At 42.6% G+C, this 13,931-nt stretch overlaps 1 protein-coding gene across 8 annotated transcripts in view; it reads left to right on the forward strand.

Moving 5' to 3' along the window:
- Nucleotides 1-13,931, forward strand: part of AKAP13 (A-kinase anchoring protein 13) — a 208,718-nt gene that overhangs the window by 124,442 nt on the left and 70,345 nt on the right. For 2 of the 8 annotated variants that reach the window (XM_071441291.1, XM_071441293.1), the window contains exon 1: nucleotides 10,783-11,767. The exons of 5 other annotated variants lie outside the window; for them this stretch is intronic. In XM_071441291.1, coding sequence (XP_071297392.1) covers nucleotides 11,687-11,767 — 81 coding nt within the window. In that variant the 5' untranslated portion in view covers nucleotides 10,783-11,686. Of the gene's footprint in view, nucleotides 1-10,782; nucleotides 11,768-13,931 lie in introns of those variants that run through there. One more of the 8 variants, XM_071441294.1, reaches the window with a different exon arrangement.

A 13,931-nucleotide genomic window follows, 5' to 3' on the forward strand; every position in this document is an offset into this window, starting at 1 on the left:
GACTTGTTTGTCTTGTGTCTGAGACTATGCTTACCTCCATTAATCAAAAAAAAAAGATCATAATCCTGAACTGCTTGACACTGAACTTTTGCTAGGTTTCTTAACACAGCTGGATATACTAAGTGCCTGAAAGCAGTTAGGAGGAATATTTCCAAAATACACATTTTCAAAGACTGGAGGTGCAGTTCTCTAAAATGTTAGTTTCAGTGTGAGATCATCTTGTGTTTAGGAGCATGAAATCTCTTCTGCCTTTCCAAAATACTGTACTGATTCTTACCAAAAGCACGGAGAGGGATGGGTTGTTAAAATCTACTGAGATTACAGAAGGATTCCTTGGTAATTTGTTCCACTATTATTTCTTTTTTTTTACTCACTGGCCATAACAAGGTGAGGAAACACTTACTGACCTGCTTGCCCAGATAAGTTTTAGCTTCAAATGCCTGAAATCCAGGGTTAAAACAGAGCAGTAATGTACCTTTTTGAGCCTTTTAAAGAGAATGAAGGTTGCTTACATCATGTCCTGATATTCCTACCTGTAGATAACCCAAGAGAGGCATGACTGTAAAGACTGGGGTCTTACAAAGGGAAGGGGTGGGAGAAACTACTCCCTGCAGCACGAGCACAAATGAGTTTTAGGGCATTTTGCAAATTCTGTGTTTTAATGTGCTTTGAGGAGACATTGAGAGGCAGCTGAAAAAGCTTTTTTAGTTCATAGCTGTATATTTGGGGGACAGTGTTTGATTTTTCTTGTCAAGCCTTGTTTATTTCTTCTTTTCTGTCTTTGAGGAAGCTGAGTTTTACTTCGTATGCTATAAACGATGCAAAAAGCACCCAGAAGAGCGTAGATGGATCCTCTGCCTTTGTTATAAATCTATGTATATAGACTAAATAAATAGCTTCTTTCTGGGCTTAAAATCCTTGCAGTGCAGCAGACAACCAAAATTTGTGTCTTGGAGTAGCTCCGAGAATTCTTTAATGCTGAAATATCTCCTCTGCTTGCGAACCTGGGGCTCTCCCTCCTCTAGATAAGCAGTTTCTGTTTAAACTGGGTTTTTTTATGACTTTCCTTTTGGGCAAGCATTGGCACAGCTGACAGAGACTCTAGGAGTGCATGGCAGGGAAATAAGAAGTTTGAAGGTAAGATTTAAACAAGTCCTCTCTGTTAAAAAGAGCAAGGGGAAAGAAAAAAAAATCTGTGCGTGGGGTATTGGCTTTCTTTGGCTCTTGACAGTTTGAATGTACACTGAAAAAGACTGGAGCTCTTTAAAAGCTTTGCAAGTTGTTTTCTTCTCTTTCAAGCAAACAGAATTTAGATAGAAACATCTTGTTTCAACTAGCAGCTGAATTAAATGTTGAAAATAGGATATTTTGGTTGAATTTGTTGTTTTGGTTTTGTTTTTTTTTTTTTGTTAGGCAGTCATTAGATTCACAAGAAAAGTACATTCTGTTTTTATGCAAGCCTTCCTGTGAGCAGTGCATGTTCTCTGTCTGGGAAGGAGCACTGTCTGAAGCACCAAATATCTTGTGGCAGCTTGACTCTTAAAATATATTGTGTGTTATCTTTTACAGAGGATGTTGGCAGATGTCTGGATCGCAGCAGTGAAATAGCAGGAGGAGAGGCAAGACAAACCTGGGGTTTATTGTGGATTGCTGTTGGAGGTGCAAATGGGAGCCAGGAAGATGAGCAGTGGAGGGTGTTTTAGTCCCTTGTAGGGGCAGAAAGCAGCAACAGCAGGGGGTATTTTAAGCCAGTATTTAGTGAGATTTCCTTTATTTCTCGTCTGAGTCTGGTGGGCAAGACCAGGCTTGGGGGGCATTCAGCCTTTTTCCCCCCAACTCCCAGTGCAGGGGAGGGAACAAGGTGCTGACTGCAGCCACTAAAGAGAGACCAAAGTCAGGAAAGGAGCCCAACTTTTATTTTCTTCCAGTCTTACCAACAGGCCTAGCCAAAAAAGAGCATAAAATAACAAGAGCTGTTGAAAAAAGTCAAAATTGTGTGCCTGCATCAACAGATGTTTCCATAAGCCATTGATTTTTCGGTTGGCCCAGCTTAAATACAGTATGAGGGAAAAAGTCAAAAAGGTAAAATCTTATCTAGGAGATGTTTCTCTGGTTAGGAGAACTTTATAAGCTGTCAGAGAAGCCATAAACAAAGTTGCACCAAAATATATAGTGGCTTTTAGTTTAAATTGTGCAAATATTTTGCTTTCAATAGCTTTCAGATCTTTTGCTGGGTATTTTTGCTTATGCATCTGCATTAAGTAAGCCCATTTAACAAAACCTGATCGTCTTATAAACATGGAATAATGACAGTATCCCACATATGGGTTTCATTAATTTTTGCATGTTTTGAAGTTGCCTTTTTTTTTCTCCTAAAGGCAAACTTCAGAAACAGAATAGACTAGTGCTGCATGATAGCCAAAAAAGACTGAGGAATAATAACTTGGAGTAGTTAAATTATTTAACTGTTGTATAACAGATTTTTTTTTTTTTCAATAGAGAGGGATGCTGCATAATCTGCATTCCTCCCAGTTGCTGTTAGTTGTTTGCTTTGATGGAACTGGCATCAGTTCTGCTGGTTATCTGCAAGCTTTTGTGCTCTTGAGTCTTGTAAATGTTTTGGATTTTAGCCTGAAGAGAAAGCTTCAGAACATTTTCCTCTTTCTTCCTAAGAAAACAAAACCAACCCATTCCTTGTAGTCACTGGTGAGAAATCTCAGATGCTCCATTTTCCTTATCTGCAGCACAGAAATTTGCAGCTCCTGGGACAGTCCAAATCAGAAGGATAACTCAGGGAAATTGCAGGATATAATAAACGCTGCTTTTTGACATTTTTGGTGCCATTTATCATCAACCATTGTCTTAAATGTATTTATCTATTGAAAAAAGCTGTTAAAGATATGGAAATGCATTATCTCTGGCAGGTGGGAGATGGGAATGGGAGAGGGGAGCACAAAAACTCAGCAACTAAAACTTTCCTAAAGCACCTGTATTGGCCTGACATTCCCCATGTTTGCAGGGACATTCCCTAGCTTTAACTGAGGGGAGAGGCACAGGAGCAGGGCTTGGGAACCATTATTCCAGTTAGGATTTAACCTTGCAACAACAAATGTTACTGTAGAGGGATCTTTGAAAAGCTGGTAGAGGTGTGAGGTATGTTAGTTTATAACCTTAGAATAAATATTTTATTCTTTTTCTGGAGCAGCACCAACTATTGAGAAAATTCCTTACTAATGGTGATGCTTCCATGTATCTGGCTGTAATTATACATGTTTTATGCCCTGAAATTCCTTTTGAAAATACTTTCTAAAATCTGGCTATAAGGGAGAATATACTCAGCATGGATTGATGTAGCAGTCCTTAATGATGGCTTTGTGGACCCAATGAATCCTTACCCTTGTATATACATCCTTAGTCCAGAGGGATGAAAGTGGGGTAAAAATGGATAAAACCAGGGCTTTTTCCACAGGGTCAACATTCTCTCCTGGGCTCTTGAGCTGTAAAGACATGTTTGTTTAATATTCTTTACAGAGGACTACCAGGGAAACGGATAAAACAGTGAGCAAAGGAATACTGATGTGGTCCTAAAGCAGACCTCCCAGGCAGGAGCTGGATTCCAAATGCCTCCTCTCAAAGTTTGCATTGGATTTCATTTCAGGTTTCCAAATGCATGGAGAGAGGGCACGAAAATATTGGTTGAATGCGGGTGTAGGTAGGAGGGTGATCTGGAGTGGCTGTTATTGCTGGGAGAGGGGCTTGGCTGCTCTCAGAGCATCTCAGTTACCCATGGGGGCTGAGATCCTCCTTCCCACAAAGCAAACAGAAAAATTGGAAGAGCAAAAAAAATGCCACAGTGTCTTCAATCCACTGCCTTCATTAGCAGCCAAGCAAAAAGCTGACCTGGGAATATGATGGGTGCCTTTGTACAGTGCTCTGCTTTCCCAGTGCTTCCCTTCCCAGATTTTCAATTACAAGATGAAAGAAAAGATAACTTTTTCCCTTTTGACAGAGTGCCTGGCCAGGACAATACACTGGGTCATGTGGGCTTCCGAAGGGCTGAGTCTTAGGGACTTCAGTTAAAAAGAAAAAAAAAAAAAAAAAGAAAGAAAAAATAAAAGAAGGGAAACTGAATCATTTTCTGGCATGATTTATTCATTTGAATGACCCGTCTCTGTTTTTCAGTTAGATTACAGTGCCTTAAACTGTAGGCATGAAAGAATGGTAAAAGTTGAATAATTTCCTCAGTACAAGATGTGTCATTTTTATATTGTCCATTAATTTCACTCACTCATGCCATACGTCATTTTTGTTGGGCTTTATCCGCCAATTCATCTACATAATCTGCTACCCTGTCTCTGTTTTTAGCTAAAGACATAATTCATCAGCTAGAACCATCCACCAGGCATTTCATGGCACTGATCTCGTGTTATGCTGAGGCATCCTGGAGTGGCTCAGGCGGTGTCTGCCTGCTCCTGTGCCCTGCCCACAGCAGTGGGGATCATTTCAGAGCACAGGGATGTTTCCTGCACTCTGGAAATGTGAGGTGCTTTGTTTTCCTGCACAAAAACTTGAACTGATTTTTAACCGCATATCTTGAACTGTTGAGGTTCAGTCTTTCTAGAATGGGTTGTTATGGGGAACAGAACATCTGTTTTTAGTTGTATAAATCTGTACTTTCTTATATCCTGTAGCTATCCCGATCATGTCAGAATATGCTTTTTTATTATGGATTATATAAAAATGAAAAACTCCTTTGATTTTTGAATTTATAAGCTTTATAGAGAATGAAACATTCCCTTTTTCTTGCGTTTGAGACAAATGCAGTGATCTCTTCCGTAACTCCTCTGTAGGGCAAATTCTTAGACATTGCTTGATTGGGCTTGAGCAGGCCTTCAGGTATTTGAGGGATGGTCTGTGCAAACCAATTTCAAGTGACTTGTATAATGTTTAAGGTGGTTTGAAAACTATAAATGCAATTTGGTATTTTAAACACTTTTATTTATGTCATTATCTTTCCAGATCCCCAAAATTGCAATCCTTCCTTTATAGGAGAATCACAGTAATTAGCAAAGATTATCACTCATTGTGTGCATGTAAAATTTACATGTTTATTGACAACAACTGAAAACCATAAAGGAAAACATAAACAAATCTATTGTGACCAACTTTAGTGCTGGATGAGATCAGAGAAATGAGCGTCATTTCTTCAGCAGGAGCACCAGGCTGGGCTGTGCCAGCTGTGAAATCAAAACATTATTCTCCATCCACTTGTTTTGGTTGCAAATTGTGTTATTCTTTACAAAAGCCCCCATTTTTTTTGGTGTTTGACCCACTCTGTAAGCCATTTGACCCCCGTGCCCTGGTGGGAAGGGCCTGAGCACAGGAGCAGCTGACAGGAGGACACAGGGGACCTGCAGCTGAGTTGTTGCTGCAGTTCATAGCTCAGGTGCTCCTTGACAGCCTCTTTTGGGACTGTTCGCACTTTATCCACTCATGTTTTCCCTTCCCTATTTTCAGGATGTTGAAACTCACAGAGCAAAGCAACATGTCCAGTGCTTGACAGCAGAAGTATTTCTCTCAACTCCCATAACACACTAAATAAATATCTGTGGGCTGGTCCAAGATCCCACAGCATTTCAGCCAGCTAGACATCCCAACTGCAGTTATTTTTGGTAAAGGAAGAAGCAGATCTTGCAAAGTGATGTAGAGTCAGCTGAGGGGTTGCTAATCTCTTGAGTGGGTTGTGTTTCTCCTGTAGCCATTTGGGAGCTGTAAGATGGGCAGTTGACTTCCTCTGGAAGGATGTTCAGGCATGCTCTGTGGCTGACCAAAGCTTCAGCATTTTTCTGAAGGTTATTTGGACAATAGAAATTCCTGAAAAATGTACACTGAGTCTCTGAGAAATATTAGAAAAAGGGAAGGTCAGGAAGTGGCTGAAGGTCTCTCAAGGTGTTTTTATATTTTCTCAAAACACGTGCTCCATGTATCCGTGTCTGACAGCTTTCCAAGCCCTCCTCATTCCCTCATGGCTCTTTAGCTGTTTCTGTCTGGTTCTGTCTGAGCTCAAACACAGGCTGCAGCTGGACAGTGGATTGTTTGATGTTAAATTCAGCCCAGTCGTGTTGTCCCAAAGCATTGCTCCGTGAGGAAATGCCTCTCTCCAGACCTTGGTGTGAATATATGATTTAAATAGGGAAGTTTTGGGAGAGGCCCAGGCTGGAGAATAAAACTTGTGGATGATTTGGCCCAAGGATTAAATCAAACTGATGAATATGGGGGTATTTTAGGACTGGAATTGTGAAGGTTTATTGCTGCATCACTGACCTTCCCCCTTAGAGTAGCATGGAGTTGCCACAGGTGGTGAGGGACTGTCAGTGTCCCCCTCTGTGACTCCTTTTCTCTCCATGCCCTACCTCATAGGGGAATTCAAAATCACAGCCAGCCTTTTGGAGCTACTTGTAGCTTGGTGGGACACCAAGCTGGATTGTGCCATGGCCAGAGGGATGCAGCTCTGGACAGAAGTGCCACCACGACACAGGGATGCAGATGGACAGGCACAGTGGGGCTGGGTCAGCCACAAAACTCCTCTCAGTGCTGCAGTACTCCTGCAAACATGAGAAATGCTATGAGATATCCAGGGCTCTTGACCAAGGTTTGTGGTGTGAGTGCTTGCTGTGGTCAACAGCAGCCTGGTCTGCTTCAGAATCCACATTTGAGTGTCCATCATGGTCTGGTCACACGTGGGCGCTGACCTCCCTCCCAGCAGACAGGATGGATGTGCTCTCCTTTCCAGACTGGACGTGCTCCTCTTACAGGCTCTGCAGCCTTAGAGTACAGATTTCCTTTGCCTTATTTAGTTTTAGGAAAAAAACGATTTGTTTTGTCTATTCTCACAAGAGCCAGAAATGTAAAATTTTAAAAAGCCTTCCCAGAAAGCTGCTTTCTTTTAAGAAAAGAGCAATTGAAATTGTAATTCTTCTCTCTTACTGTCTGATGAATTTATTATCACCTCGTTTTAGTGCCCAAAAGTGGGTTTTGCCTTGCTTAAAACAGGAGAATTCTTTCCTTTCATCTGCTGCTCCCTTAGTTCCTATCAGAGTCGCGGTTTAAAAAGTTAATGCGCCTGAGTATTTCTGCAGATTGCATCATTGCAGTGTTTCATAACGATATGGCAAAAGTAATTTGAAACAGATAACAATAGTTCAGTCTGTCTCAGGATAACCATGATTTCCTGGTCATTAAGAGGTCTGTTAGCGGGTGGAGGAGGAGGAGGAGTTTTATCTGGATGAGTTACAGATCATATGGCGTGATCAAGTGCGGTTGTTCTTTTTTTTCTTCCCCCTCTTTTCCTTCCCTTGAAATCCACAGTGCTGGACTTGGGTTTGGATATGAAATGATTGGATAGTTTCAAACTCCTGGCTGCACAAAGTGGCTCAGAACTTCCAGATGTTTTCAATAAGGAGCCCAGAACTGTCGCATCAGCAGCCAGTGGCCGGGGCTGCTGCTCGCGTCTCCTCTCCATTTTGAGCAACTCGCCAAAAAAAGAGAATTATTTACTTGTTAGAGTAGGTTTTTTTTAATTTAATCTTTATTTTCTGATCGTCTTGTTTCATTGTGTTTCAGAGCATAAATGCTATATACTGTCTAAACGCTTGTATGGCATTCAAGGACTGCCTAAATAGCTGGACAAAAGAGACTGGAAGCCTTTGTTCTGCTCTGTCCCAGCTGAGTCGTGTTCTCTGTCTGCCTGACAGTGCCTGTGTGGATTGCAGGCTGTGTGCAAGGCAAGATTTCTAGCCTGAAACAATGCAGCAAAAGCCCCACCTAATGAGGGAAGAGGGTGATTGTCTCCCAAGGGAGAGTGTGTCTGGCACACTATCTTCTGCTTGTTTATATTATATTTCCCCCTCCTTCCTTCAACAGCAAAGTCTGGAAATGAAGATGAGATGAACTTTGGGTGTCTGTAGTCATCACTGGTCCCCTGATCTTTGCTGTGAGTCAGGAACATAACTACAGAAAAAAACTCTTGGAACAAATTAGGGATTTGGAAGCTTAAATTAAAAAATGAGAAGGGAGAGAAGGGGTTATTTTTTTCTTGGTGTGTGTTGATTGTTTCCCTCTGTGGCTGAAGGTGTAGCGGAGTCAAGGAGATCAACTGACAACCTTTATTAAATCTAGACACATAAATAAGGAGTAAGGCAGGTCATCATCTTGATTCACAGGACATGCACCAAGTCCTGGGACACATCCAGAGTCACCCAGCCTGGTGTGGGTCTGGTAGCTTCCCTGGCTGCTTCTCTCCACCTGTCTGTGCCTTCCACATCAGATTTCTGTTCCTTGTTGCCCCATGAAAGCCCCCACTGGTTTACTTGTGGCTTTTGACTGTCCCAAAATGCTTGTGCATAGCACAGGAAAACTGGCCTCCTGCTGTGAAAGCTGCACATTTCCCAGCATGTCTCCCATCTGCTTTGACTGGAGATGTTTCTCATTTCCCCTTACCTGCAAGAAGGGTGAGGTAATGTGAGCCACGAAAGACTGGGTCTTGTTGTAGCTGCAAGTTGGACCCATCTTGCATCTCTGTGGAAGATGCACTGTCACAGTTAGTGATGCTCACCTTCTCTGCATGGTGGGTATTCCTTGAGCCCTGCAGCTGGACATCTCTTTCTGGTTGTCAGAGGAACTCTGTGGATCAGAGGTGAAGTGTTTTAAATGGAGTGTCTGAGCAGAGCTGTGCAGTTGTTGTTAGGATAAATCTTGGCTGGGTATACCAGCAGCTGTAATTAAATTGATTAAATCTATCTGCTATATCAGTTTTAAAAAAAAAGATGCTTCATAATGAAACATTAGAACATCATTAAGACACTGTGACTGTTGCAAATTCCTACACCTGAACTAAATTCACATACTTTGTTTATGGGTTCCTGTCTTGTAAATTTAGATTTGAGGAAATTCCTGCCTTTTATGGTAGTGCTTGAAGGGTTGGAATGCTGTCACAGCCATTTCTGATTCCTTGTCTCGATGGGCACATGACTGCTGGGACTCATTACTTGTGGAGAAAACTGGTGGCTCCAGAAAGTCCCCAAAGTACGACCACATTGTGTGTGTCCTAATACTGAAAGCAGAAGCTCTGCTCATTGTTGGAGAGAACGGAGTCATTGGCTGAGATCTTGAGCCAGGGATTGTAGCTGTAAGACAGCCTCGTAGAGGAATCCTCCTCAGTTCAGCTGGTGGTGTGGTGGAGATGAAGCTTTGGGATGTGAGGGAGAGACTGGAGCATAAGGAAAGTGTGGGGAGACCCTGGCACTGACTAGGTAAGAGTGTACCTGTGTCCCTCACTGGGAGATCTCACCTGCTGCGAGTCCCAGCCTGCTCCAGTGCCTGAGGATACGCTCAGGTGCAAGGCCCGAGGCCAACCTTTGTGTCAGGGCTGGCCACTGTGCCATCGAGTCTCAGGAGAAGAAGCCCTTTGCTTGGTTACTGAGTCTGCTAAATCTGTAGGGTAGCTGTGCTTTTGTGTAGTCTGACTGCACAGATCAGGGTGGCATATCCAGGAGCTCACAGTAGTGCGTGGTGGTTCTGTAAACTCCTGAGTTTTGGTGTTTTACCAAACAGGCACAGAAGGGAGTCAGTTCCTGTGTTGCTCACGGGCAGGCTGTGGTGCAATGGGTTTGGGCAGTCAGAAGACTGGGTAGAACTGGGAAGAGAGAAGCTGGAGGCCTTGCTTGCAGCAGATGAGTTTAGATCTCCTTTGGAAGACTCATCTTGCATTCAGATGCCGAGAACTTGTGTTTTATCCGTTCCAGTAGGCTGCAGGGTTTGAGTCACCTTTGCCAGAGTTTGAGCTGGTGGCCACAAATCTCTTTATACAACCAGGGAGCCAGGACCACCCTACAGGACTGGATGAAAAGACCTACAACCCCCTAACTAAGCTCCAGGAGTGGAGCAAATCCCAGCAGCAGGAGGTGGGCCAGTTCTGCCGGCACTGACGAGTGTGGCTGTTGGAGATCAGCAGTCAAACCTCGAGTTGATAAATGCTGTTTCCAATTTTGTTTTCTGCTTTGTAGCTTGGGATTAAAAATTCTGCACTTTCAGCTTTTCCATCTAGCAAAGCAGCAAGTTCTGGTCGCTACAAACTCCCAGTCTCTGAAAACTCTGCTTCCCCTTTTCTTCTCTCTTTTTTTTCCCTTGCGTTTTGAACCGCCCCCATTCCCTTTTGAATCGTGAATGAGAGAATGTCTAAAGCCAGGGAAGTATGGAAAGATTTCATCCCTGGAGAGGTCAGGGTGGGGTGGAAAGCGGAGGGGGCTGCAAGGGGGCAGTTTGAAAACAGGAAACCATGTGGCAGTGAGCATGCAGGGCCCAGCTGATGTGAATGAGCTATTGAGAGCAGAGAGACTTGTGCTGGCCCCAGCATTAGAAAGACAAAAAACTTTAGGGTTTTTTCTTTTTTTCTCCCCCCAAGAAAAAAAGCTCTGTCTTTCAGGCTAGAATAGATGAGGGAAGATTATATTTTCTGGACAACTAGTTGCTGAGATCTTTGCTCTGTGTTGCAAACAAACTAAGAAGTAAAAAGCTGATTTCCTTTTTCTTTTTTTTTTTTCCATGCGCGCTGATTAAATCATAAGTTTCCGTTCCTGGTTTAGGAAAGCATTAACCTTGAAACTGTCTTTCATTCACCTGGCCTGGGGGAGTGGGAAGAGTCTTTTTATCTCTTGAAAAACACGTCCCTTTGCTCTCAGTCTCGTTTTGGACCGAGCAAGCACACCAAGTGCCTGCAGCCAGAGGTGGAAGAGGCTGGCAAAGAAAAGCTGCTGCTTTTTCTTTTTCTTCCCCCGCTCCCTCCTCTTTTTTTTTTTTTTTCCTCTCAGTGAATCATGCTCCCACAACTGCAAAGTAAATTTGAAAGCCGGGAGAACACTGGTGCAGGACTAAAAAGGCAAGCAGTGACGTCCCAGCCCAAATCAGGAGGGAGTGGCTTTATTTCATTATTTTCTTTCCTTTTGCCCAGTGCTGTCATTAGAAATTTAAACTTAACTCAAACCCAAGCCGTCCTGCCCGGTGAACAGTGAACTGACTTGGAAGGAGGAAAGTACTTTTTTGTTGTTGTTTCTTTCAGTGCATGAGGGCGTGAAAAACAAAACGCTTTGGTGACAGTATTTGCATTGGATACGGAGATTGGTTTTTTTGGTTTGTTTTTGTTTTCTTCCTGAATTAGACCCATCGTGGCTGAGCCTACCTTCTGCATTTCCACTTGGAGTGTCAGTGTTCCTGCTGCACACATCTGGCTTTTGTTCTCTTTTCGGGCAGCATTTTCATTCTGGTGCTTTTTGGATATCAAAGTTGTCTGGAAAACATTTTTTTTTTTTTGTTATTATTACTGTAACAGGAAGGCTGATACCATTCTTAGCAGTTGCAAAAAAAATAATCCTATATGTATAAAGCTGTCTTCAAATATCTTTTGTTTGCTATAAGTTCCTGCATTGCCTGTATAAGCAAATCTGTTCCGAGAAGACTTTATCAGCCGGGCGCAGCGCTGGGATTTTCGTTTTCCTGTTAAGAAGCTCGGGCAGGCTGGTGTGCTGAGACACAGGGACTCCTCTGAGCACGGATGTGAGAGGTCTGGGGCTGTGGTGAGCCCAGGGTTCATGGTGGGCTCTGCTCCTCTGCTCCCAGCTCTTTGGACAAAATGTACGAACGCCACAAGAGGCGATACAGCCTGTGCGACATTTCCAAGGTGGACAGGACTGTAGATGTTGTGTTGTTAAAGGTATGATCTTTGTATATATTTATTTATGGGTTCCCTTTCCTCTCTCCAGGGGATCAATCTGTTCCTTACTGTGCTCATGTCCCTTGGGATGATGTGGTGGGGAGGGACAGGTGGAAGAGCTCTTGCCCTTCAGCATGGAGGTGGTTTTGAGTTTTATTAAACCATATCATATTATTATCATATCATTATCTCTGCAACTAAATAATCTCTTGTGGCATGCACTCTTTGGGAGAGCTCCCTGGCCATCTTTCCTGCCCTCTGCCCTTAAACAGTCCCTGGTTTGAAATCCTAGCTGGGCTTTTTGTGTGAGGGGAAAAGGGTTTCCATTTCCAGCGCTTGCTTTTTGAGATTGAATGACACATGTTCCCCAAAAGATGCATTCTGCCAAAAAAAGGCATGGTGGATCCTCCTTTGCCTCTGTTTTTTGTTTGTGTTAGAAGGGTTGCTGTCAGTCTTGTTGTTTGGGTGTGATTTTGTCTAAGGATGGGTTGGAGCAAGAATCAGGAGTGGCTCTTGGCTAATTGTCCCAGTGTGTGCCTCCTCTAATCTAAAATTAGCAAGTGCTCCACCAAATGGCACAATGGTAGTCTGGGAATGTCCTGTCTCTGTAACAGCTTTGTGGAGCTTCAGCAATTTCCTGGCAGAGTGGATGGAAATAGGAGAGAAGCCAGAGGGACTGCAAAACACAGCCCAATTCAGAGATCTTAACTGCTGGAAGATCATTTCCTTTTCCTCTCCCTTTTTCTCTTTTCTCTTCTTAGCTGAAGCAGTGGGATTCTACATGATCATATAGCTTCCTTTTTTATGATTTTTGGTTCATGCTCTTGTTTCCAAGTCAATACAAGAATATATAACAAATTTATTTTCAGTTAATTCTTGTTCTACTTTATCTGCACTAAGAGACCTAGCTCTTGTTACCTTGCTTTGTTATGAATGAAAGTGTTTTCCTTTAATTCAGTGTACCTAGTGGTTTTGGTGGCACAGATAGCTGTAAGTTGTTTTCTCTACCAGCTCAATTTTTTTTGAGTATTTTAGACCTCTGATGTTACTAATGCTGGTTGAGGATTGAATCCCATGATACTCAGTCTATAGACACAGTAGGAGACATTAAAAATGTTGTTGCATTGTTCACACACTGTTTCTTCCACAGAAATAGTGTGTGTACAATTCTTAATAATTCTTGGGAGGAGACCTGGTACCTCTGATAATTTTGGTTGCCAATAAAAAGCAAAATCTTTTTCTTTATGAAGAGTATCTGAATGCCTGGGTTAAAATACAATTCACTAGAATTATCCAGCTTCAGTGTTTCTGATGTCATCAGTTCCTTAAATTAGTTTTTGTTCAGCAAAGCTTAGATTTTATAACAAAATGTGGCTCTTATTAGTTCCAACTGGTATTTTCCTAATTGAGTTTCAGAACTGTGGGTTATACTGTCTGCTCCTGCAAATGACTCAGTGTCCATATATGTGTGCGTGTGTGCACGCATTGCTGCTCCCAACATGGGCTGTACAGCCTGCAGATGTTTAAAATAGGAGGGTGCTGGTGACAGCTACAGCTACAATCAACTCTAGCTCGATTTTCAGTCGTCCTTCATGTTTTCTCTGGTTTCTATAACATAACTGGTAGATGAAATTGAATTTTGATGACCTAGGGATCCAAGCCAGCGCTTGAGTGCGTCAGTGGCAGATCATCTCTTGACGTTAATGGGAGTTGGATCAGGCCCTTAATGAGGGAGCTGGGGGTGGGGTTTCTGTTTGGTTTGGTTTTCATTAAAATACTGAAATAAAACTGTACCTTATCTAGGCTATTGTATTTTGGGGAGTTCACAGGACAGGGTTGCTTAAATATTGAAAAGCAAGTACATGTTGATAGAAAAAAGCAAACCCAAATTGGATCCATCAAGAGTGTTTGAGCTGATGAAATTTTAACAAGATACCTGCAAAGCACCAAACAGCTTTCAATTTGGCTGCAGGTTGACTCAGACAAACTTGTCATTTCTTGAGTAGTAGATGGATATGTTCTTTGCTTCATTTTAAGGCAGGGAACTCAGTAATCACAGAATTGTTTCAGTTTAAAGGACCCTTAAGATCATCAAGGCCAGACATTAACCCAGCACTGTTGAGTCCACCTTTAAACCATGTCCCTTAGTGCCACATCTGTGCAT

Source organism: Agelaius tricolor, unplaced genomic scaffold, assembly GCF_023055355.1.
Source record: "Agelaius tricolor isolate 1412-34295 unplaced genomic scaffold, bAgeTri1.0.p SCAF_16, whole genome shotgun sequence".
Taxonomy (NCBI): domain Eukaryota; kingdom Metazoa; phylum Chordata; class Aves; order Passeriformes; family Icteridae; genus Agelaius; species Agelaius tricolor.